The sequence below is a fragment of the Anopheles arabiensis genome, chromosome 2, assembly GCF_016920715.1.
Source record: "Anopheles arabiensis isolate DONGOLA chromosome 2, AaraD3, whole genome shotgun sequence".
Lineage (NCBI taxonomy): Eukaryota > Metazoa > Arthropoda > Insecta > Diptera > Culicidae > Anopheles > Anopheles arabiensis.
The window spans coordinates 77,553,372-77,579,862 of NC_053517.1; the positions used below are offsets into that span (position 1 = coordinate 77,553,372).

Here is a 26,491-nt window from a genome sequence, read left to right on the forward strand (position 1 = left end):
ATAAAGGGCGAGTTTTGGACGCCCTAAAACACAAACACACTTAAACACACGAGCGCTCGAAAGCAAAACAGGGCAATTGGCAACGAGGTGTTAATAACGTATGACTACAAATATGGCCCAACAAAGATGGCGATTTTGGATTGATTTTTGGGCTGCTTTTTATAGAACATTGCTCAACTATATCCAGATTGCAAGCATTTGCATCAAAGCATTGGCTTGTGGTGTGTGTCATCTTGGTTACAAAGCTCCCGCTGGTTGTCTAACGATCGTCATAACCATACGGCACCGATGCGACATTACAATTATATATCCCCGTTAGCTCTAGTTCCTGTGTTGCGACGAGACACGCCGAGTTCGTCGTCGTCGTGTAACTAAGGCTCCACCAGTTTGACCTAACACACAGCCCAACAGAGCCTTATGGATGCGAACCCTTATTGGATTAAGCCTTCACCATGGGTAAGGGACGGCCAGGGGTGAACACCTTTCGGGAAGCGGAGAGGGCAACTCAATTGAGGGTTCGTTAACGGGAGCATGGAACCGTCTGGATGTAACAATTTCGGTTGCGTGAACGCGAATCGGCCATTGTTTGACAACAGGTAGCCGGGCAAATGTTGCTCCCAAATAATCGCCGGAATGTGATTATGTCGTAAGCAGGCGCAGGCAATGCTTACGCCAAACAAGCGTCTCAATTGTTGCAAATTACAACCCCTCCTAAAGATAGTTTGCTATTGCAATCAATTAGCTAAAATAGGTAAAAAGGTTTAGATTGTTCAGAACATGTAATTTACAATAAAATTAGTGTTTTGCACTCCGAATTTTTATGAAGAAAAGACAGCATATCCAAGACTTAATTGCGAATAATGAATAATAATGAATGAATGAATTGATAAATAATTAAACTAGTTAAGAAACTAATAATAAAACAATTAAAACAGATAGCAGTTGAAAGATAATAAAAAATAAATAAAAAATGTTTAAAATGTTCACCAAAATTAATGTAAAGAAATAACAAAACGCATGAATCAAGTATGAAATGATAAAATAACATAAATTGATGACTAATAAAAAATCCAAAAACAAAACACACATAAAACAAATTTAAATTTTCCTAGTAAATCGTAATAGTAAACATTCAAAAGATAAACAACCCACAAAAACTTAATACATCACTAAATTCAATACATAATACACACACACTCACTCACTTATTTTGAAGGTGAGCTGCACTTGCTACCTCGTGCCTGTGCTGGTGTGTGATTAAAAGTTTTGCAAAGTCCCGGTGCTGCCAGAACGGAAATCACCGCTTAATGACAGCCCTCACAGCCGCCACCCCAAACGCCACCCAAACGGCGGAGGTAAGCAACAATCGATCGACATCTTCCGATCGCTCGTCGTGCGTAAAAAAATGCTCGTTTATGTAGATTGTGCGTACGCGAAGCAAAACACAGCAACAACAAAAATAAATAAAACCAAATCCCTTTACTAGCCCGACGACGGTGGTGGTGCGGTTGGATCGGTGAAATATGGGGTGGTAAGGGTGGTAGGCGACATTTTTCGCCCAGGGTTTTACTCTACCTCTCCCCCCCCTCTCCCCCCTCCCTTTAGTGCATGGTGCGGTGAAATGCATTGCACGGGTGGAACAAACGCAACGCGATCAGCGCGAATCGATCAAAACGCACACAACGAGCGTCGGTTGCATCGGTTCCTTGGGGAGCCACGACAGCGTGTCAGACTGGTGAGCAGCAGCAGCAGGCAGGGGTGGAAGTGTGGGCCCACCATACAACCCCCCTCTTCCGTCCTTTCACACAGCCGGCAGAAGCCGAACCGGGCACGACTGCCAGTTCCGAGCGCCCCGAACGGAGCGGAAGTGCGGACACGAACGGAAAGCCCGAACGGCCGAGCGCACACGCACACGCCACCCCTTGCTGGCTCGGGCCAGCGCGCGCCGCGCTGCGTTGGCACGCGGGGGTTGGCACGGGAAAGGGCAAACGGGGAGAGCCGATATAAAACCGGCATCAAGTCGTAGCTTTATTTCAGTCTTTCAACAACACTTGTCGTAGCAACACCTTTTTCGAAGACGACGACGACGACGAACAGCAGCAACAGGCCCCAACCGTGTGTGTATGTGTGTGCGTGCGCGTGTGTGCAAACTCTAGCTCTAGGCACCGAGACCTTTACCGCCTCCGCCTTCACCCCGTTTCGACAGTGTCTGCAATTTTTATGTTTTAAATCATCTTTCGGTGTTTAACGGATTGTATGTGTGCACGTGGGAGCCAGAGTGAGTGCGCTCGGGAAACCAGAGCAGAAAAAGAAACCGAAACCACCACCCCCTTGCGCTGCTTCAACCAAGCGAGATAGTCCAATCCGAGGTGCGGTGCATCTTGCGAGGAGAAGGTGTTCAATTCGGGCGAACCTGCGTGTGGTGTGCGCGAGAGCGTTTGTCGTTGTTGCGTATTCGGTGCAGCGTGGTACCGCAGTGCCTGCAGTGCGCGTTGAAAGTTGACCCGCGCGGTGTGCATGTCAGCATTAGCAGAAGCAGTTCAAATTGATGGAGCAGCGAATCGGTGGCATTCAGTGGAGTTTGTGTGCGATAGCGACAGCAGCTGAGGCGACCGAGCGTTCCGTCACGAGTGTCACGCGGTGTTGCACGGAGTTTGTGTAGTGCGCTGGCTTGCAAACCGCCATCTCCTGCCTCCCCATTCTTCCGAGGAACGGACTAACGAAACGACTAACCAACAACAAGACCAAAGGGTGTGTGTGTGTGTGTGCGCGATCAGGTGTTGATTGTGTTGAAGCAGTGTGTTGCCTCGATCAGCACGACATTCAGTAGGGCGCAGACGGTGCGCACGGTACGGAGAAAGCTAGGTCCTTCAGGTTGCGGCAAGTACTGAAGGTGGCAGTAGCTGACGATCCAGATTTTCGGTAGCATCTTTTTTTCGAGTGATCGTTTCGGAACTGAAATTGGACTTGACTCGTGAGAAGAAATTGAACAAAAAAGCAAAAAAAAAATAAATAAAAAACCCACGCACGTTTCATGCAGTTGCATGTGCTGAAAGTCTTTGACCCATTACGGACACGATAGTTCTCCCCCTTGCACGGACAAGTTGCTCGCGTGAAGAAAAGTTCACTTCAAAAGTTTCTCGCCAGGCCCCCATCTCCATTCTGCTGTGCCAGTTGCGAAACATTACGCTAATCGCCTTTGCCCTTGCCGTCGTCCCCAGCAGCAGCAGCAGCAGCAGCAGTAGCAACGACTCCAGCAGTCTGGATACCTCGTACCAATAGAGACAGGCATTGCTAGAAACTGTTAGTGAGCGTGCGGGTGTGCGTGTGTGTGTGTGGTACGGCAATTGTGAAAGTACTTGAATTCCGGTGTGGAAACATTCGCAGCGGTGAAAGAGTGCCCGCAGCAAAGTCTAACGCGCGTCGACCGAAACCCCAGCACACTGGCGATCAGAGTCGTCGAGCCTCCGCAAACACGAAGCTTCGGTGTGTAGCGCGTCACACTGCCAAGTGAAAGGGAACAACCGCTGCAGACAGTGCGGAGGTACGTGGTGGTAGTACCAGCAGACTGCGAAAAGAGAAAACCACGCTACAAAGCACTGCGAGTGTGTGTGTTTTAGTGAGCAACAGCGAGCTTCGGTGTGCATATTCGTCCACCTCTAGGACTTTATGTGTATGCAAATGTGCGTGAAGCAGTGGAGTTAGATAAATTATTGTGTTCTCAGCAAGGCTCGATCGATCCTTGTCGTTCGGGGCTACCCCACAAAATAAAAAAAAAACCTCATTCGGAACTATACTCCCAAAACAGAAGAATCTGCTGGATTCGGAATTCTTGTGTTGTCGGGACCACAAAATCCGGACAGACTGAGAGTGATAATAAAAGCTGTAAAGCAGGCTGTGTAACCAAACAATTGTACAATCAGTTTTTTGTCGTTGTAAATTTACTGTAAATAACGAGTGAGTCACCGTCGAACGGAATCAGCTCCCCTCGAAAAGACTGGATTAGTAGCAGCGAAGCAGCGAACCGGTGACCGCACCAAGTGTGTGCACCAGATCGATCGATATCGTCAAACGCCAACTCTCTAGGGCTCTAGAGCGAAACAAAGCAGGGAGAAAAGAACAAGCAACAATATAGTGCCTTCATCCGAATCTGTTGGACAACAAAAACAACAAAAAACTTACGAAAGCAACTTACGGTGACAAAACTCGCCCTCTCCTACATACCGTACAAGAGGAAGCCATATTAGCCATATTAGTGGAGAAGAAAGCAATCGCACCGGTCACCGAAACTAACCAGTATGGCCGATACAAAGACGACGACGACGACGTCCAGTGAGGCAGCGGATCTAGTGACGCCTGTACCAGCGACGGAAACGGCAACGCAAACTGTCACCAGCGGCAGCAGCAGCAGCGACAGTGTACAGGCAAAGACGGAGACCACACTGCCAGCGAGAACGATGATCGAAACGGCTACGATGACTGACGCCACCGAGCAGAAGGAAAGTGAAAGTGCCGCACCGATCGAACCGATCGTCGAGTCCAAGATTTTGCCAGAAGCAGCCACTTCCCAGGAGCAGGCAGACGTCAGCCCGGGCAGCCCGGCCGAAGAAGCGAAGGAGATCGAGCTGGTCGAGGACGTAGGTGGCGCCGCGAAGGAAGCGGTCGAGGCGGAAGAGGAACCGGACACACTCTCCCCGCTGATGACCGACAATCATACGTTCCTGCAGCATCAGGAGCTGATGCGGGAGGAACCGCTCCCGGTGGACGAGCGGTTGCAGTCGGACGAGCCGGGAAGTAGCAGCCCGCAGCAGCACTTCCACCGCCATCACCATCATCACGGGGCGGTGGAAGAGGTGCACGATTATGGCATCTACGACGATGACGATCAGGATGAGGATGAGGACGATGATGATGAAGATATTGACGATGAGGATGAGATGTTTATGCGCGACCAGGACGACCAGGAACGGAACATGAAGCACTCGGACACGAAAGAATCGATCAGCTCGATCGACAGTGACGTGTCGCTGTCGTACGATCGGCGCAGCTCGAGCGAGCTGCCACAGCAGCATCATCAGCACCAGCAGCATCAGCAGCTCCGTCAGCACTCGGAAGATGCCGGTGCTGGTTCGTCGGACGACGCGGCCAAGGATTCGGGTTGTGAGATTACGAAAAAGTCTGCCGGAGAAGATGGCAATGAGCCGGGCACGCAGGAGGACGCCGAAGATGGTGGTGCGTTCGAGACGCCGGACGATGAGATGTGCGAGCGGATTGTGGAGCAGGTGGAGTTTTACTTCTCCAACGATAACATCCTGAAGGATGCGTTCCTGCTGAAGCACGTGCGCCGCAACAAGGAGGGTTTCGTGAGCCTGAAGCTGGTGTCGAGCTTCAAGCGCGTCCGGCAGCTGACGAAGGATTGGCGCGTGGTGGGAGACGCGATCAAGCGGAAGAGCGTCAAGATCGAGGTGAACGACCTGGGTACGAAGATCCGCCGGTTGGATGCGCTGCCTGAGCACGATGAAACGACGCCGTCGCGCACGGTCGTTGCCACTGGGCTGCCTTACGACAAGTACACCGTGGAGAAGGTGTCGGAGCTGTTCTCGAAGTGTGGCGAAATTTCGCTCATCCGCGTGCTGCGCCCGGGCGGTCCCATTCCGGCCGATGTGCGTCAGTTCATCAACAAGCATCCGGAGCTGCAGCAGAACGAGTGTGCGCTGGTGGAGTTCACCGAGTCGGCGTCGGCCCGCCGGGCCCAGGCGATGACGGAGTTCGTGGTGCTGGAGCTGGTCGCACCGAAGAAGAAGACCGGCAAGAAGGCGACCAACGTGACGAAGTTCGTCGAGAGCTACAAGGTTGCGGCCGGGCATGAGATCGAGCGTAGCCGTGGTGGGGAAGGGTTCGATCGGTTCCGAATGCGCCGTGGATCGGGCTTCTACCCCAAGGCGGACATGATGGTCGGTACGATCTATCAGCAGCAGCCCCATCACCATCACCATCATCATCACCAGATGCTGCCGATGATGTCGCAGCCGATGCAGGCGCCACTGCAGCAGGATCCGCACCAGCACCAACACCAGCAGCAGTCGCCTCCGATGCCGTACATGGTACCGCATTCGCCCCAGCAGCGCAAGTACTCGTTCGGCAACGAGGCCTACGAATGCTACCAGACGCAGGTCCCAGGCCAACAGCAGCAACAGCGCCGCTCCAGTGCGTACTCGCTCGGTTCGGACGCTTCGCGCAAGTTCTCCAACTGCTCCGAGGGCTACTCGAGCTGCGGCGAGATGTCACGCCGTACGTCGGCCTGCTCGTCCGTCCCGGCCGAGGGTATGTCCCGGCGGACATCTGCCTGCTCGGAAGTGCCATCATCCAGACGGTCGTCCAACTGTTCCGACTTTTGCTCGTGCAATGTGCGCCGCATCTCGCAGTGCTCTACCGATCTGATGTACCGCCGGATGTCCCAGTGCTCGTCGGAGCATGGCACGCCGGTCCATTCGGCACCGCGCAAGTACTCGGTCGGCTCGAACTACGACCGCAAGTACGCCAACTCGCCTGAACTGATGCAGCAGCAGCAGCCCCATCTACTTCAACGCCGCATCTCCATGGACTCGACGGGTGCGTACGATCGCAAGTTCTCGTCCGGCTCGATCACGGGCTACCACACGGACGGCAGCCCCAACATTTCACCTCGTAAGTACTCGACCGGCGGGTTCGACCCGCTCCGCAAGCTGTCCAGCGGCTCCGACCAGTACTACAACGGGCGCAAGATCTCGACCGACTCGGGCTACGATAGGCGCATCTCGATCGGATCCGAGTGCTCGGGACCGCGGTCGCGCGCCGGCAGCATCCTCTGCAGTCATGCCGGCACCACCGTCCTGCCGACGCCCGGCAACGAAGCCGTCGTACGTACGCCGATTGGACCGGACGGCAGCAAAGGTTTCGGGACGCGCACACGCCGCATCGGCCAAATTGTGCCGCCGGCTTAAGGTGTGATTGATCCGGCCCCGTCCAGTTTTCTGCAGTATTCTGACTCATCCCCTCCCCTCAACCCCGTCGCCACACAGTCTTTCGCATTGGATCATCGTGTCGTTGGCTCTGCCTGTTTGAGTAGAACAAGAACGCGTGTGATCGTCACTAGTTAGGTGTTAGGTTCAGGTGTAACATTTCGACAACTTTTGCATCCCTCCGTGTATCCAGAACGAAACGCTTCCCCTCCCATGTCTGCATGGGGCGACTCGACCCGATCACTTTCACTTACGGCCAGCTGTGTGTACGGTGGCCTAGATTAGCGTCGCACAGTGCGATTGTGTGTTTTTTGCATTCTCGCGCACACACTCGCATCCGATTTGTCTCTCGTTCGCTCTCATCCCGTAGCACACAGTCCGATGGTAGCAAGTTCAGCGCCACGACGCAAAACGTTCCCGTAGTGATGCTATTATTGCGCAAGCTGCTCGAATGCGGCCAGGGAAAAGAGCCAACGGGGCCGAACGAGCGGCTGCGAGCGGCGAGCGCAATGCGTACAAACAGTCAGACGACTCGCACGAGTGTTGTATCGGCCGACCAACCGACCGGCCAGAAACGTGCGCAGACAAGCTGACGACCGAACCTGATCTTTTTCGCTTGTGTTTGTACAGCGGTTGCAAGGTAAGAGAATGGGATTCCTCTCACGCACACCCCATGATGCGGAGGGTAAGATCGCAGTGTGGCCGCACGGCGATAGCGCCTTGGTGTTGGTGTGCCGAACAGCGTGTAACATCACACATATACAATTTGCTCACTTTGCGCGATTGCGTTTCGCCGACCCGCTCACCTGACAGTGATTTGACAGGGACAGAGAGCGCGCGAGAGCAGGATGGACGGTGGTATTAGAGAATAGAAAGATTTCATTGAACTTATTTTAAGGATCGCGTGCCTCTGGGGCCCGGCTTGAGCCAAGAACACGCTTCGCGCTCGCAGCCTATTCGAGCTATGCGTCATCCGGCACCTTCACTTTTACGACCAACCCCATCTAACGATCTTTGGCCACCGACGCACGGATCTTGCCAGAACACAGGGTCTTGTGGACCAGTGGCAAGCAGCTGTGTGTGTGTGTATATCCCAACGGGTTATTTATTTATTTTTCGCACCAACAAAACGATCGCCACGAAATTCGATCGTTTACGCGACCTTGTCTTCTCACGCCACTGTGGGAGGGCGGGCGTGAATTTTGCGTTTCGGGAAAGATGCTTGTCGAAAGGTTTATTTTTTTATTTATTCGCCGTAATTGTTGCGATCGCGTGTGTAAAAGTTGTCCCTATTTTGATGGCAAACCCTCTCTCAGAGTTTGTCTCTCGATCACGCTTCACATCTACTATTACTATGGTTAGCAATTATTAAGTTATATTTTTTTCATCTGTTTTTCTCTATAAGATATACAATAGGTTAAGATTTTCCGTTTTAGTTCGGGCTGCGCGCTCATCGTGCCGCTCGAAAGCGTACGATCACATGTGAATTATAGTCCGTCGGAGATTAGAGGTTTAGGCTGAGAGTGTAGTACGCTAAGAATAGAATAAACCTGAGGGTCAATCGTCCCAGGTGGCCACACAGGTACGTTATATAGTAGGTACGTATGTTAGCAGTTAGCAGTTTTGCCCCGTTTCGCATAGAAGAGCAAAAGCAAAGGAACGAGCGAACACACGGCCGACCAGTTGAACCGAACGGACCGAACGAACGACCGAATGTACGCGTGACGAGCGAACTGCACCGCGAAGCCCGCTCCCCGAGTACGGCGGGGGCAAATGGCTGGATCCTCTGCGCGCGCGCTTGGCGGTTGGATAGGTCAAGTTCTGCTCGAGTGACGCTCTCTGCACACAACGTGGCCGATGTTTCAGGCGCTGAAGGTAGCAGAGTAACTAAATATTTTATAATCTGCTTTGTAAAGCATCCCGCGTGTGTGGTTTCTTCGGTAGTGCATGGACCTTGACCTACTTGAGAGAGTTTTCGGGCGGATCGGAACAGGTTCCGATCGGTTGGTTGCTACAATCGGGTAACTGCCTTTTTGGGTAGTTTCATTCGATCAAGCCTCCATCACACACACTCGTGTGCATGTTTGTCATTGTGAAACGAATCAGCTTTCTCACGATTCTTTCAAACTATCACTTTAATTCAAACGACAACATGCTGCGACACTCCATCGCAGCGAATCGTATGTCAAATTAAGTGTGTAATGATGCCCGAACCGTAGTATGATCGGGAAATAATGGAGTATTAACCAAAATGAAAGCATGACCCATGATGTGCCACGTGTTCGCCGTGGGTTCAGTGCGATCGCTGAACCACCGAAGTAAAAACGGCTCCTAAATGGATTCGATTTTCTCCCTTGCCGGACCATGTGTGTGCGTTTGATAAATTGCACATGCTATTGCTGCCTGCCTCCCTTCCTCACCCTCCAGACCCTCCCTAATGGTGCGGTAACGGGTTGATACAAATATGTTTTCTTTCCGTTTACCTTCCCCTTTCCTTTTTGGCCAATGACTTCAATTTTTGTGCAGTCTGCCGCTCTTTCTCTCTCTCCTTCTCTCTCAGAGTAGACTTAATTTCCGGTCCACCGCCGCTGCCGTGACCGTTTCGTGCGGCACATTAGCCCCATCCCTTTTCCTCCCTCCTCTCCCTTTCGGAAGGCTTTCGAAGATCACGGCACGATCTTGCCACGGACCACCAAAGACAACGGTTCGTTAGGTTTTGATTTTCATTGCTCCGTATTCGATGGTGTGGAAAATGTACCTTCCCCCCCTCCACCGCACCTCTCCACCACTTGCGGCGAGCAATGCAGCAGCAAAGCCCGGCACCGCGTGGTAGGAAGTGAAATTATCAACCCCCCCCCTCCCCACTCTTGCGAATGGTTTCGGCCAACGGTTTTGGCTACCGCTACCAGCGTGAGTGTTAGTAGCGGTGCCGCGACCAGCAAGAAGGGGGAAAAAACAAAGATTAACGACCGCATTTCACTTGCTGCCCGCAATTTCGACGATGTTTTGGGTCTGGGCGGAATGGGGGTTTAGGGAAAAACCCCGGCGACGACGACGGCGAAGAAAATTCCTCGATATTTGACGCCTCTTTGCGAAGGGCTCCGATTCAGTCGAACAATGAAGCACCACGCTGTTTGATGTTCCGCTGGTTTGGTTTTGCAGTGCAGTGGTGCTGACAGTGGCCCAGCCTTTCGTCGACTTTTCACAATTATGTCTAGCTGCACACTGGCTCTGTGACACGGCTCGCCGTGCAAGACGGGGAAAGAAGGGCCCTCATGTTGAAGAATGATTACCCCGAAAGCGATCGACATGTGGGTTGGGGTTTGGTTTGGCGTTGCTATGCCTATCAAACGCGGTAGCTCATTAGGGACTGCCTTGGTGTACCATATCTACCGTGGAAGTGGCAGGAAAAACTGCTTACAATAATTACCTACCACTAGCCAGCGCTCCGCCAGACACGTGCATGCCCGCAACATCGGTCTAATATTTTCCGTGGTGTGGAATGCAATCCATAATGGCGAGTGTTGCATGTCCATGTGGCGCTCTCTTGCTGCTGCTTCCACCTAGCAGGCATATTACAACACAAGGATGTGTGCAGCTCCGACACAAATGCCTGCCTTCCGGCTGAGGAAGTGAGCGAGCGATCCTCGCTATCATACCCCACGAATCGGCGAGCGGGACTTCGCATGTGTTCGGCGTGTTATCACGCCACGCGCTCAAGATCACGGCAGCAAAGCACGGTCCGAGTGACACGGAACTTTGTCACGGCATCCTTTCGTATCCGTTCGGTAGGGTCAATGGTTCGCAAAAAATAAATGAAAAACAAACAATTGGAAAGGAATCACAATTTCGTGCTGTTGCAGTGTAAAGGCATTAACGTTTAAAAGTGGCTGCTATGACAGTTAGTTTAGTATTGGTCTCGTAATGAGTATGGTAGTAGTTAATTATGTTTTTTTTTCTTTTTTCTTTTTTCGTTTCGTGTTAATGACGTTTTCCACCTGCTGTCTATTTCACACACACAAACAAACACACTATTAATTGAGAAAAAGGAAAGTTAGTTTCTGTTTAAGCTCGAATAAGCGCATTAACGTGCCGCGCAACCCTAGGACATAGCGAAATGCAAACACAACCACACAATACAGGCGCTGGGAATAAATGCAACATAAACTCTGGCTTCCTTTCGGGACAACGATCTCAGCTCGATCTAATGTTCGAGCTTGTGACAATCACCCAAGGAGCAGGAGAATATTAATAGGATCAATCGATTTTCACTAGCTAAAACAGGATTTTTCAGTCAACAGTGTAGGAAAACGGACCTAACTTATAAGTACTACTGTAATAATTATATTAATTATGGAGACATAACCCCCCCGTGTGTCCCTTTCCCTTTACCTGTCCTTCCCTGTTCCACAATCCTTAAAATCTGTTATTATTATTGTAATCAGCATCATTGTTTTTTTGTCGTTAAAATATCCCCCGATTATCATAACGTTAAGCAACAACAGACAGGCAGCAAAAAAAATATTTAGAAGCGAACTTTTGCAAAGTGTGCAAGCAATGCGAAACCAGTGACATCCCGCGCTGGCCACGCATGGCAAGCGCCAAGGAACGGCCTTTGCCGTTCTGCAGAGTGGTGCCGCGCTTGAGCTAGACATATTGATACGAAACGAGCAAACAGACACGCGTGTTAGTATTTGTCTACTTTTAAGAACGGTTTTAAATCGAAACAAAAACGTCAAAACGTTGGAGCGCTTACGAGAGCCGATTTAGATGTGTAACAAAATGCATGGTGTACTGGACAAACAAAGCCTGAACAGAAATACAGGAAAGAAAGCATATTTTATACATGTAATCCTCTTTTTTCCTCGTGCCCCTGGTGTAAAGCTAATCAAACAACTCAATATCTCATCGTGCCTGAAGAAAGAAACTTTCGCCCGTTTAGATTTCCACTTCGCACGGTCCACTTCCACCGATGATGAAGCTCGCCGCTAATGAGAGAGTTCAAGGGAAGTTGTTATTATCCGAAATAAAATATTGCTTCAATGTTGTTTTTTTTCTACAATCCAACAGCATCTGTGCTCAGACAGGCACAACAAACATCGTTTACCAAATTCTAGCTTGAACCTTCCGCCTGGTGTAAATAATTGGGGACATTTTTATGTTCCCCCCGGAGCGTCGTACGTCAAACGGAAGGCCAGGGTTGGTGGCCAGCTAAAAATATGTCTCTTTAATATGCAGCTTGCAGGAAATAAACACTAGCCATCCGAAAGCCTTGACACCGATTCGAAGCAGGAAGGTAAGTGGCCTCCCGGGGAAGGCCACATTCTATTGAGTGTGGATGGGGAGGAATATTCAAAAAGGGGTAAAAAATAAAATAGATTATACAAAATTGTGCTATTTTTTCCAGTTGTTTAATGCATTTGATTCAAAAAATGTTGTGATCGGTTCGTTGCGCAATGCGATAGACACGCACACATACACACACCCGTACGTGGGATTACCCTTTTGCTTCTGACACCTCATTGACGGCCGACACAACAGCAAGTACGTCGTGTCGCACTAATCCGGGCACTAATTTAATAAATTCTCTAAATCCCATTTAAAGAAACCGATTAACGGGCGCAGCGTTGGATAGCGTTTAGCTCCCAACGGCCCACACTCAGCCCATACCCTGCTCTCTACCCTTCGGTCGACTAAACATTTCAAAAACTCGTAAATCGCAAAACATAGAGCTTACTGCGAGGTTTAGTACAAACTGCTGTACCGCCCTGCTGCCCCAATGACCTAGATTCTAAGCTCGCGTCATCTGCCTGTACCGAACAGATCGTTCTTTGCAATCTCTGGTGGAAAGTGTGAGAGGAGTGTGTGAGATCGAGGTGCGTGTAAGGAGCGTCCTTCATCCAAAAAAAACCTCCAACCAGACGAAAAGGGTGCGTCACCGCGCATAGTCTCGAAAATAGATCCCCGTCTCCCTCGCCTTTGGGCTGAATGTCATTCACGAAGAAAATGTCACCGGTGACAACCGACGAAACGGCTCGACCAAGGAGGAGTTTAATTCCTGTTCTTACTCTTTTTTTAACCAACTCTCGAAAGTACGTAAATCAAAACAGCAATGGAAAAGAAAAGTAAAAGTATCGCCGCGTACAACTGGACACACTGTGGCTAGTTCTCCTTGGGAGAGGGCGAATGTTCGAGACGACGGGCACCATACATCTTCATGGCATGGCAAATTCCAGGCAGAACGAGGGCGGGGCGGTGTTCTGGTAGCGTTTTTCTTCAGCATCTTTGCTTCTGAACTAACATGCACAAAAAAACACACCAATGAATCTTACAACTGTTTCTTCCCAGTCAAAGCGAAGCAGTAGTCCCTTGAGCTGTCAACCGCGGTCAAAGGCGTTACCACCAGCCGCCGCCCGTCAGTGCGTAATCATAACCTGTACTTCGGGATCGGGAGTGTCTCACTCTCCCAGTACGCGGCTCAAATTTATGACTGATGATGACCTTCGCCCGTCAAAGGCACGGTACGTTGCCGCTACATCATCACACCCCGTCACATGCGGGGCTGGGGGAGGGTCTAACGTGAGAAGATTCTCCCTCGAGACAGACTCGAGGAAGTAAATATAAATCATATAAATAGTACCGTGCTCTTGGGTTTGGCAAGAAAGAAGCAACCGATGGCCTTACGGTAGAAAATACACATCGCCGCCAAGTGTTTGGCCGCCCTGCCAGTTGGGTGGTCCCTTCCGTTTGGGTAGGTTCGGGATGACAACGTTGGAGAGAAAGTTCATTGCTACGACTTTCGGTGGCGGCGAAATGGAGATGTTTTAATTTTCTAATCACATTGATCGTTGCTGTTTTATGCTTTTACCGTCGATCGGTGGACACATTACATGCTTTATCACTTATTGTGGCATGTGATACATTACAGGCAAACCCGATTGAATGATGACTTGTTGTGAAAAAAAGAGTCGTGCATCATACAACAATAACAGTCAGGCGCAGCCTTGAACGAAACAAAACAGCACACACAATATAGTAAACAGATACATGCCTATATTTGGCAATAGGGTGTTGGAGGACGAGGAGAAAAAAGTACCAACCATACACACAGCGAGAGAGAAGTGTAATGGTAGGGATGACGCCGGCACGCAAAGGTCAACCGGATCGGCGGCGTGATTGTGGTTTTGTAGCCGATTCGGGTTCGCGCTTCCTTCCGTTCCATGTCCGGTTTCCGAAAACAGGCCGCGCTGTACTTCACCTTCAACAGCGCCACTTATGATGGATCTCGAGCTTGAGGTCCTGTGCTCGAGCGCTAAGAGCCTTTGAAGGGTACCTCAAGGATCGTTCGTCGTTGCCAATCGTCGTGTGTTCGAATATTGAACGAGTATTGCCGCTAGAACGCCACACCAGTAGGAAGAGCGTTTACGGCCTGCTTCCTACTACTTTAACCTCCAGCACTTGCCCGTTTTGGAGACAGAGGAAAAAAAGTGACTACCTATCCGCCCCTTGATAGAAGCTACTCGAATGAGATTAGTTCTAACTCCATTTTCGCCTCTCGCGTTAGTAGAACGCACCCTCGCGCGCACTCACGTGCGATCAGACATCAAAACATAGCACATTGCCACACGGGCGCTGTGTGTTTGCGGGGTAAATATTGTGGCAGCAAACAACACACACATGGACGGGCACCCCATTTCGCTCTAGTTAGACGATAAATCCGTTCGCCTTGATGGTGACCGTCAAAACTGTACGCAGAGCGATAAAGCGACGAGGAAGCAACACAAAAAGTAGCAGCGGCGGCGACAGCAGCATGGTTTGAAGGTGCGAGGTAATTCCAACGGCGAATAAAGTACACGGGGATTACGCACATCGTGTGACAGAGGGGTTGATTTGGGGGTGGCAATTCCATCACGATCTGTAAGAAGACTGAGCATCCGAGGGATGCTAATTGTATTGTTGGTGTTAAATGTTTTTCGTTTAGATTAACAACACAATTAGTTGTATCTTCTTTATTTATTTTAGTAGATTTTCTTACTTTAAAATCAAATTGCTTTTAGTTGTTACACAGCTTTATAACATGTAAATTTTATTTGCATGGCTTTGATAAGAATACAACTCTGGCGTTGATATGTTTTCCTGTTAAACAGAATCATATCTTGAATCCAGAATTGTGCATGATATTGATAATTTTACCACAGCTCAAACGCTGAAATTGAATAAGTGTTTTTGCTTGGAAAAATACGAACGTTTTCAAGGCTTTTTGATGGTTGTGCTAGACAGAGAAGTCACACAAGGCCAGATTGATATAGCAATCGACCAAAGGGATTGTTCATTTTTTTGTTCAGGAATGTGATAAATATACGTCGAGCAAGTGTACCAACCAGACCAAGGCGAATAATTTAGAAAATAAAATCTATCTATGTAATTTTTGCATGTTTCTCTAGTTTGTTTTAAAACATTAATATAAATTATACATTAACAATTGGACAACACCAGCCATTCATATGTTTTGGAGTAGATTACTATTAACAACAAATAACAATCTGATTTTTATACTGCTTTGATTTTTACTATCATAAAGCAACTAGTTCTTATATGCAATCATCAAATCCGTTAAACTTTTTTTAGTAGCAATTTAAATGTCGGTTCCATTGCACAGCGGGGCAAACGCGGTGGAAAGTTATAAAAAATATCTCGGATTAAGAAATGGTCGTGTTTATTTCAAAAATTAATCGTTAGTTAAGAAAATCAGTTATATTATATATCTATCATTTCAACCGCAGAAGTTATGACTGGTCAAAATTGAAAAATCTTTCCAAACTTCGTTTTTCTCCCGATTTTTGTCTTAATTTCGCATAATGATCTGATGTGTGAATAATTGTTGTAAGTGGACGAATAATATATCATTGCAAAGGAAATACTATTTACTTTAATTCAAAAATAAAACATAAATATTATTTTTTTTTTGTTCTGGCACATCATCTAATTACATACTACAAAAAACAGCATTTTTCAAGTTTGGTAATAAATTTTAAAATGCTGGGTAAGTGTACCAATTATGGCTATATTAAGTCATCAAGATCAAGTAGTTGCTCAAATCACCTGTAGTCTGACACCATGATCCCCTTGATTGGTCTTGCTATTGGGCCGAAGGTCTCTATATTGTTGGCCAAAATATTACTAACCAGTGGAAAATCCTGTAAAATAGTGTACAGTGGCGCCATCTGCTTTTCCAACTCATAAAATCATATATTATAAGTAAAGTGGCTACTTTAAACAAGATGCGATGTGATATATACAGTGGCGGATCTAACGGTAGGCGGACTAGGCGCTCGCCTGGGGCCCCGCCGATTTAGGGGCCCCGTAGATCGCCATTCTATAGTATGCCGTATGGACAGAGTTGATAGGGGGCCCCCCGGAAGGATGGACGTTGGGGCCCCGAGGCTGGCGAATCATTTGCACCCCCCACCCCCCGTCAACAAAAAAATTAGAGCCTGTGATGATGATCGTAGGGGCCCCACGATATTTCAAGTGTACTGTTCAATCTTCCAACAGCAAGTTTAGTGGCGCTACCCCTCCCCCCCCGAACACCATTTACTATTTACAGGGGACCTCAACTCGTCTTACCGCCTAGGGCCCCCGATACCATTAATCCGCCACTGGATATATATCATAAATAGTGCCAAAAAGAATTACGACCGCGGGTTGTTCGATGCCGCCACATAGTGCACTGTACGCATCGTGCCGCTGTAAGAAAACGATTTAGCTCAGCGCGCGGCGCCTGAAAGTGCTGCAATGTGTAATGCGGATTGCATACACCTTGAAATTTAAAATTTTAAAATTCTATTCTGTTTTTCGTTGTTTATATTCGTATTTTTTTATTGTTTTGTATTGTTAATTACAATAAAAAGTGTTGTGTCCGAGCAAAATGAATCATAAAGACGGTATTAAAGTATTACACGGCACAAACAGAACGTTTTATATTTACAGATATTTACATATTAAACACTATACAACCACAGTAAACGGGCCGCATGCCCTGCCGAGAGCTCCTGCTCTATCGGCTGTTCCACACACTCTAATCGTGCGGTGTTTATAGATGCGCCGGAGTGTGCGTGCACACTGGCATCCTCCCTGGGTCTCCACCATCGACAGGATGACTGTCGCGGTGAGAACAGGGTATCCGGAGGTCCTGCCAACGCGGGATATTCCATTGGGGAATATCGGCGTGGCGACACCCTCCGGCCAAATTTACGTGCGTTGCGGGGTGTCCAGAGATGTGTGAGTGGCGACGGTGCTTGATGGTCCCATCGGCTTCCATCGATGATACGGTGCGGTGGCGAAACGTAGCTGTCCAAATGTAAGCTACAGCGTTAGCGAAATGCAGATTGCAGCTGTCCCTGATAGAAGAACTGCAGCGGCGAACTAATTGCGTCCGTGCCGAGGGGGAACTGCAGTCGGCGACCGTGATGTCGCTGTACCCGGGTCTGAAGCAGCGGCAGAACTCGATTCTGCTGGATAGGAAACTGCAGCAGGCTGAATACGAGGCTGCAGCGGGCGTCTTTGACGACGCTGATGTGGGGCTGCAGCAGCGGCGGAATGTGATCACGCCTGACTGGAGGCTGCAACGGGCGACTTTGACGTCGCTTAGACGGGGTTGCAGTAGCGGCGGAATGAGATCACGCCTGACTGGAGGCTGCAACGGGCGACTTTGACGTCGCTTACACGAGGTTCCAGTAGCGGCCGAATGTGATCGCGCCGGACTGGAAGCTGCAACGGATGACTTTGACGTCGCTTACACGGGGCTGCAGTAGCGGCCTTGCTGATCGCGCCGGACTGGAAGCTACAGCCTGAGTGGAGAGTGTGTGTGTAACTGCTGCCGAAACGGTCCCCGTGATGGGACGGCAGTCGGAACGTCGGTTGTTGGGGCGGCACCGGCCCGAAATTCCACGGCGTTGTTTTTGCACTTCGCGATGGCGTCTCCCTTGGATGATGCAGCAGAACACAGCTTCCAATCGCGATGGCGGCCGTGGGTTCTTCTTGCTGAGATCCCCCCCTACGCGAGGAGGATCCTATCCTCGTCGCCACTGTTGTGTCCGAGCAAAATGAATCATAAAGACGGTATTGAAGTATTACACGGCACAAACAGAACGTTTTATATTTACAGATATTTACATATTAAACACTATACAACCACAGTAAACGGGCCGCGTGCCCTGCCGAGAGCTCCTGCTCTATCGGCTGTTCCACACACTCTAATCGTGCGGTGTTTATAGATGCACACTGGCATCCTCCTGGTCTCCACCATCGACAGGATGACTGTCGCGGTGAGAACAGGGTCGCCTATCAAAAGAGCTCTTATTTATATTAGACCGTTAACGCCTTTTATACAATATCTATCCAGCATATAGTTTACACGTCAGTTAAAGATCATGTTTCAGCAATCGCATTAAAATGAAGTTCTTCCGTTCCTTATTCTCATTTGAAGGACAATGGCACGGTACGTTTACGTACGGAAGATTTAAAAGTGCGCTGAATATCTGTATTGATTTTCGTGCATGGCCTCATCATTTATCACAGTATGAGTTTTAATTGATAAGCCTTCCGGCACATTGTCTCCTATCGCCAAAGCAGTCGATACAAATTATCCACTGGTTTCCCGTAGCGCGAAACGATCGAACAATTCGCTGATCACCTGCTGATTTTGATCACCCCTCCTTCAAGCTGCTCCTTACCCCATCCAACTGAATGGTGTTCGAGGCAGCCATCATGATTCGCCTTCACTCTTTATCGTGAGTTATCTTTCTCTCGCAAGAAGATGTCATACAGATCGGTTGGAGCGCCAATGACTGTTCGTGGTCGGCGGATTCAAATGTGTACATTGGAATACAAACACGTGTGATAAAATTTAAACAAACTTGCCGGTTAATCAAATCCGAAGTGTGAAATCTTATCGAATACTGCACAATGAAAGAAGAGAAAATTGTACTACAATCGATTGGTACTGATCGCAGGTGATAAATGACTTGCAAACCATAATTTAGATTAGATTTAATTGTTGGTTTACAGAGGGGAATGGGTCCAATAAGCTCAAATCCTCTATAAAAGAAATAAATACCAATCATAGCAAAGCAGAGCAACCTATGCGCTTGTTAATGGCAGAGGCGTGCACAATAAAAAAGGGAACAAATAAGGATACTCCCCAACCTCCAAACAGATCGAATAATTGGGAGAATATTAGAAAATTAGTAGATTATTATGATTAAATTTCATTTATTCTACATATTTTACATAAGTATAAGGTATCAGATTGCGAGAAATAGCGTCATCGCTTTTCACCGCCAAATTCAAATTTGCCAAGAGGCAGTTTAGCTTTTTTATTACGGTCTAAATATTGCAAGGAACATTTGCAGTATTAGGAGAATAAAGCATAATATTATGGGAAGCAACATATAGTTTTCTTGTGTTTTACTATAATGTCGTTGCATACGCTTGATTGTGTGTGTGCGCATGTGAAACTATCACAGATTTTTTGTTAAAAGTCAGTATGTTGCAAACTTTTCTTAAGGACTCGCAAATGTTTGCTATGAGATGTGATGAGTACGTCCGTCATCGGTACAAGTTTCGTATGAACAGTACTCCTCATTCGTTGAACTGACTATCCTGCTAAGGGTAATCAATAAGTATATGATAGCCAATCCCATTAGAGGTTTAAGGCAGTTCTTGACCAATAACGGTTGCGGGGCCAACGATGAGGAAGAAATGTGTCACATTAACCTTCACTGCACGGAACGATTGCTGCTTGAAAACTCTTATCAAAATTAACGTTTCTCTTGTCAACGCTAAATTGAGCAGGGTTCGGCGAATCTTTTGCTTGAAATTTTTGCCATCCGCTGTAGACTGGATGACACGAATCTTTGTTTGTAATCTTTTGACAGGTGCATAGGAAACTGTGTATTTCTGTGTACTTCTGTCTCTAACCACCGAAATCGCTGCCCATCTCTGCAACTAATGTTGCTTACAAGCACCATACTGGTGTGAAAAGACTCGTCCATCCTCGACACATATGTCATGTCCGCTTTTGCCATATCCAGGATAACCTCCTAAACTGATGCAGGATTTAAAAGGATTTAATTTTAGCTGCATTACAACAGCACTACACAATCCTCAGGGCAGCTGGTGGCCACAAATACCGCTTGTCGTGGAACCTGTCACTGTAACCTCTTGCGAGTTTTGTTTCCTACACATTTCTTGAAAGTTTTTTGTTTATAAAATCTTAGCCATTGGTTGTGTGAATATGATGAATTGAATTTTGAATTACTTATATTTGGCATAACGTCCTCGGCGGACATGCCTATCCTAGCCTATCCGGCCTATCCGGGCTTTCGAGACTTAATTCATTACCACGCAACTGGAATGAATTTTAAATGAATTTTGAATACACAGATAACAAATAGCAAATAGCATATACTGTAAGCCTTCTCATTCTGCATGATTCTTTTGCTATCCTCTTTGTTAGTGATCATCAGAATAACTAGAAAATGAACACATCATTGGAAACCCTTGATGAAAACATTATTAAAGAACATTTTCCGACGTCAATCAACACACCTTTTGCCAAAAGCGTTGCACTTCATCATCCTCCAAACGTACAAAAACTAAATTAACCAATCATCATTTTACGCCCCAACATGCTTCACCAATTTCCCTTGGACGCTGACCAATAAAATCGCCCCCGTCATTCGGGACTAGCGCCACGATCCATGGATGCTAATTTTCTCAAATTATAAGTCCTGTCACTTTACCAATAGAGCATCAAGGGTGTCCTTATTTTCGTTGATATTTTAGCACCGAATGTTGAGGGTTAAAGATTCTTTCTTCAATAACTCACACTAACTTACTTCGTGGATATAGAAAACAAATATAGAAAATCTTACGCGCCCCGTGAAAACTCCCTCTGGACCTATGCTGACCAACGGGCAACCGGGGAGCTACGATTTAATTAGCGATAATTTATGCATCCGCCCCGGTGATGTATGTAGCACGTTTTGGGCCTTTAATTAGGATATTAGGTGTGTCTAATGAAGATATCACTGCCACCGCGAGCAAGCAGCAACGAGTGATCACGCACATGATACGTTTCGACGATCGTCAGATCGTCACCAACAATGCAAGCCCGGTGTACCCTTAAGTGCGCGCGTAATTACTTCATTTCTGCGAATTTCACCCCTACCGGTGGAGTATCGCTGCACTAGCATTTGGCATTGGCAAACGCGTCCTAATGGCGGTATACTGCGGTGCTGAAGGAACGATCGTTGCGTTTGTTTCGTAAAGACTTGATGATTTATGCGAATGATATAAATTGTCAAACATCCTGTCCCATTACGCCGCTCGTTGCATCGCTGGGCAACGCGCTCGTTGCATGTGCATCATCGTGCGCGCGAGCTACAAAAGCACTGGCTCACCGTAAATTGTCACCCTGTTAATCAAATGATACTCCTCCTGCGTGGTTTGCCCACCTTGCCTACCCATGGGGAAAAGGAGACTGCAATGGAAGGAGCCGAGAATGATTTCGTTAAAATATTTTCATAATTGCTATAATGTGGGGCTGCACAGCGTACCGTTACTGTTTGGGTGGAATAAATGGATAGTTTTTTATTGCTCCCACGTAGGGTGTGTTTATTTAAGTGATTTATTTTTTACTTCATTATCTGACGACGGGATGCATTACTCAAAAATGTAAATTGAAGAAGGTATAAATGATAAAATTAAAGTCCTTCATCATATAGAAAATATGGCCATGATAAGGTTTGCAACTGTTGATCTTCGTATCATGATAAGATATTTTATGAATAAACAAGAATTTTTTAAGCTATTTGCTTCGAAATTATGAACTAAATGTTTTAAGGATCAATCAATATTTTCAGCGTTTATAAAATTATTTCTAATATTAATAATTCTATGTAACTTGTAAAATTCCATTTCAATCATTTAAAAATTGATCTAACAATCAACATAATTTTCAAAATTTGGACTCAATCGCAATACTTTTCAATCAATTCAGAACTACATGCATGGCCTGAAATATTTTAATTAATGACTGCCCTTCCTCCCTTCCCAATGCATCCTAATTATGCTTGTAGAGCTGGGATGATATTTTCATGCCCATTTTGTGGGCGCTTAGAAAGCTGCTAAAGAGTTCCGTTCCTCCAGTTTAGTTCCAGCTTGGTTTGAAGTCATCACTGTCCTCTTGTGGTACCCGATTTATATTATTTTTTATGCTACATTTTTTAAGCGACCATACCGAAATAATCGTGCCACATGTTGACAATCATGAAGCGATCGGGAAGAAATAGTTTGGAATGTAACGCGGGGAAAATATGGATATGATTTCTTTGGAAACCGTACACCGGCTCCGGGGCACAGCAAAAACCTGGCAGCGACGGCAGTATCGCGAGAATGAGATAAATTATTAGAACAAAATGAAATCAACCAAATCCGGTGCAAAGTAGAGCCAACAAGCGGGAAGAAAGGGAAGGTGCAATGTAAAAAAAGTGTAAATATACCTATTAGGAAGAGGACACTCACCCACAAACGATGCGCAGTGCAGGTTCTAGCAGTACGATCCAGTTACGTGACATACCGTGCCGGAGCAAGTCGCTAAAGCAACATAAATTATGCTCCAGCACACGATCAGTGCGCAATGTAGACACGCGGAGCATGGAATGCACGCGTTCGTGCACGCCGTTACTGTTGATCATAATTATTCAACCTAACTAAATCGTTTTTCGTAGAATTTCGTCCTAATTAGAGCCTGAGTAGGTGATGATCGCTGATCTCAATTATATAATTGGTTCCACGTACAGCATGTGATGTAATATTGTTTTATTCTAGTCAGCTTCGCCAGCACGTTGTATTGCGGGGTAGAACTGTCGCACAGCGTAATCAAAATAAGCATAATTTATGTTGCGAGGCTCTATGCTGTGCAAAAATAAGTGGTAAATGAGCTAACGTGTAAATTAGAGCCATGTGATGTCAGAATTTGCACTTTCTGATGAAGTGAGATGAGGTTCACAGAGGTCAAAAAAGTCATTTCAAAAGTCACTTCATGCAAATTTGTCATATTTATCTTATTTATTATTATCTACATTTGTAATCAATCACTTTGATTTATATGAAACAAAATATAAATATTTTACCCTGAAAGAAAATTCCCTAACGTAAAAGGCTACTAAAGAAGACGATAACAAAAGATAAAAATAAAAAGGTAATTAAAATAGATAAGTTTATAAACAAAATAGTTCTAATCATTTTCCTTTCGTTAACTTAAACCAGCAACCGGAGAAAGTCTGAGCCAGCTTAAACTTGGATGAAAACAGCTAAATGTTACAGTAAAAAAGTAAATGCAAAATTGAAAAAGATCAAGAAAATATTTAGGCAAACATTTTTCAACATGACAAATACAAATTATTTTATAAAACTATTATTTTCAATGGTTCAGCTACTTTATTTTTTCTTAAGTTGCATTTATGTTTAAAATTTAATTAAAAATCTGAATCTATGATAGTTTCTACGTACTTCGTATTTCTTCCATACCGCGGCGCCTAGATGACTGCTGGCTTAGCCCAGCTGCAGAATTTGGAACAAAAGAATATCCCAAGAAGAAGAAAACAACAACATCGTTTCTTTTGCTACCTCTTCCTTGTTACCGTTGCACGAAGGGTTGCTGCTTTCCCAACAACGGGTCCGAAAACCACAAACATTGATCCTCATGTTTGTAATTAAACACCACCGACGGAACGATGACATACGAGCACTGTTCTTCTGGTAACGGCCGAGTCCTCGATTCGAGTGGCTGGTCGCAATAAACGAACGCACGGTACAAGCGCAACCTAATTATGCAGGACGGCACGGTTCCAAAACGAAGGCGGTTCCAAAACGAGCTTTACCGTAACATGGCGAAGGATTGTTGCAGATCACTTTCACGCCTTCGGCCGGAAAACTCTTGCTCCGGAGCTGTTCCTTTTTCTCCGAACACACCCCAATAAATCAGATCGATTAGTGTCGTGCTTGGCGGACGGTTGCCAGTTAGTTTTTCGTAACGCATCATTTGGTGTTGGTACAAGGAGAAAGATGCTTTATACGTTCCACTTTTTTCTGGTCAATAGAAGTTATAATTCGAAAATTCGTAGCAGCACCATCTCGTATTATGTTCATGTTTCGAATTATGCTATGCCTTTACCTCAGAATATTTATAATTTGCTTCTAAATGTAATAGACTGATGAGCATTTATTTGTACCATTATGTCAATGAAGAGTACAAGTCACATTACGTTTTGTTAGTAGTGCCATCGCTCAAGCAGTCAACAGGTTCGTGAAAAGAAATGACCCTCACCACGTCCAACACACTCCACTTTTCACCGTTATTAGGTTGAACTGACAAGATTTACGATAATAATAAATCAATTAGAAGTGTGGCTGAGCAATTCGAAGAGAAACGGATATAACCACCAAAGCATCGTAAGTACAGTGAGTGCCATTTAAATAGAATGCGGGGAAACATTCAAGCAAAGTTTAATGTTGAATCAATTTCTGGTTAGTAAAAGAGTAAAAAGTTCAGTTCAGCAGGACTGGTTCAGCAGCAGCAATTTTTTAAATTGTTTTTTTTTCTTTTTATTGTCATTTGATACCAGGTAATTTATCTTATCGAACTAGCTTCCAAATTTAGTCACACTATATGTCGACTACAAGAACAACACCATCGTTTGGGTACAATGAAGCTGTCAGAACTTTTGTTTTTTGATAATTATTGTTTGCCGATAAGTTGTTGAAAATTTTTCGCTTAAAAAGGTTACATGATGGAAATTTAAAGCGTATTTCAATTGTAGTAGATTAATACGCCAAACTTCTCTTCTTCCAAATGCTTCTTTCTATCTGATATAAATTTAGTCAATAGAATCACACAATACAAATGTTCTCAACTATTCTGATGCCTAATTTGCGGTGTTGATCGAAAAACAACTACGAGAAACATTTCGAAAAATATTTTTAAAATCTGTGTTAATCATACAACACCCGCTGTTTCCTCGCAGCACACCGAAAAAAGAAAACCGAAGGAAAACTCCAAACAGCGGCACACATTACTCTTGGCGGCGCTACAACACGGCAGGCAAACAGACATTGCGGCAAAACATGCTTTCCGTTGTAACCGCTCATGTTCTCCAATTACACACTGGCGGGATGCGTCGTGCATGCGTTTGGGATTTGAAAAATGACTCCGGCAGAGACAATGATGCACTATGCCAGGCGCGGCAGTGTCAGTACGTGCGCGGTACGTTGTGGTACATAAAATGAACCGTGCCGTGCCGATGGCTGGCAAGTTTGTTATATTTTGACGTTTATTTGACATGAGTGATCGAACGATCGGAGGATGCGTTAAGTGTGCGTTTAGCAGGTATATTTACTAAACATGGGGGTGAATAAATTTGCTAACCGAGAGGGTGGTTCACATGTTCATGATAATTATTCCTATTCGTCAAGTGTCGATCAACAATATGCTATAATTAAAATATTTGATATTATATAACAGACACTTAATAATACGAAAAAGGACATACTGATGATATTTAGAAGTCGTTTTAAGACGAAGTAATATCGAAAAGAAGACATCTAGACGCTTTACAAAAACCAGAAACAATGAAAATGTCAACATCTAAACAAAATTCTCGCTTCCCTCACCCCAAATCTCTGATTGATTACAGTACGGAAGTATTCGAAACCATCCCATTAGCGATTATTACTCGTCGAGCATCCTTCCACCAAACAACACACGCTCATTAAAATATCATCCAACGATCTCAAATCTAACTGCTAAAATGCTGTTCGTTTCGTTCTTCCACAAAAATAAAGCCAACAATTTAAACGATCGTTCGTTTTCCCAGGCGACAGACCCCAATCAAAAGCAAGCCCGGGCCGCGCTCTCCTTGCGCACATTGGGTGTTGGGCGCATTGGCTCTTCATAACCCACACAAATGGCGCCAGATTGTTTTCGAAAAATTCAATGAACCGTACATTTCACACATTCCGCGCCAACGGTTAGGAACCTTTGTCGAGGGAGGATGGGGTGGAAGTGATCACGGTTGGAGCAGTGTTCGGAGAAAGATCTCAAGATCTCTGGGATGACTTTTGTCACACAGATGCCGTACAATGGATGTATATGTGTGTTTGTGGCAGTGGGGTTTGTATTTGGGATACGTTAATTACCTACTCAACAAATCATTGAACGTCAAAACGGTGCGGTCCTTTTGGCCCCGGAGGACAGCTCGTTTGCGATGAAGCGTGCAGGTTTTGAATATTAAGCGAAACGGCGAAGAAAGAAAAAAAACACACACACACACACAAAAAGTCAACACATGCAGTGCAGTGTTTCTATAATTGGTCGTTGAGAGAATGGCAAAAAATGTAGCTTAAAATGACAATACCACCGATCC

At 46.3% G+C, this 26,491-nt stretch overlaps 1 protein-coding gene across 1 annotated transcript; it reads left to right on the forward strand.

The window, feature by feature from the left end:
* Positions 1 to 2,050: 2,050 nt before the first annotated feature.
* LOC120898398 lies at positions 2,051 to 11,853 on the forward strand. Its single transcript, XM_040304217.1, has one exon. The coding sequence runs from the start codon at positions 4,299 to 4,301 to the stop codon at positions 6,981 to 6,983; it is 2,685 nt and encodes an 894-aa protein (XP_040160151.1). The 5' UTR covers positions 2,051 to 4,298; the 3' UTR covers positions 6,984 to 11,853.
* The last annotated feature ends 14,638 nt before the right edge of the window (positions 11,854 to 26,491 follow it).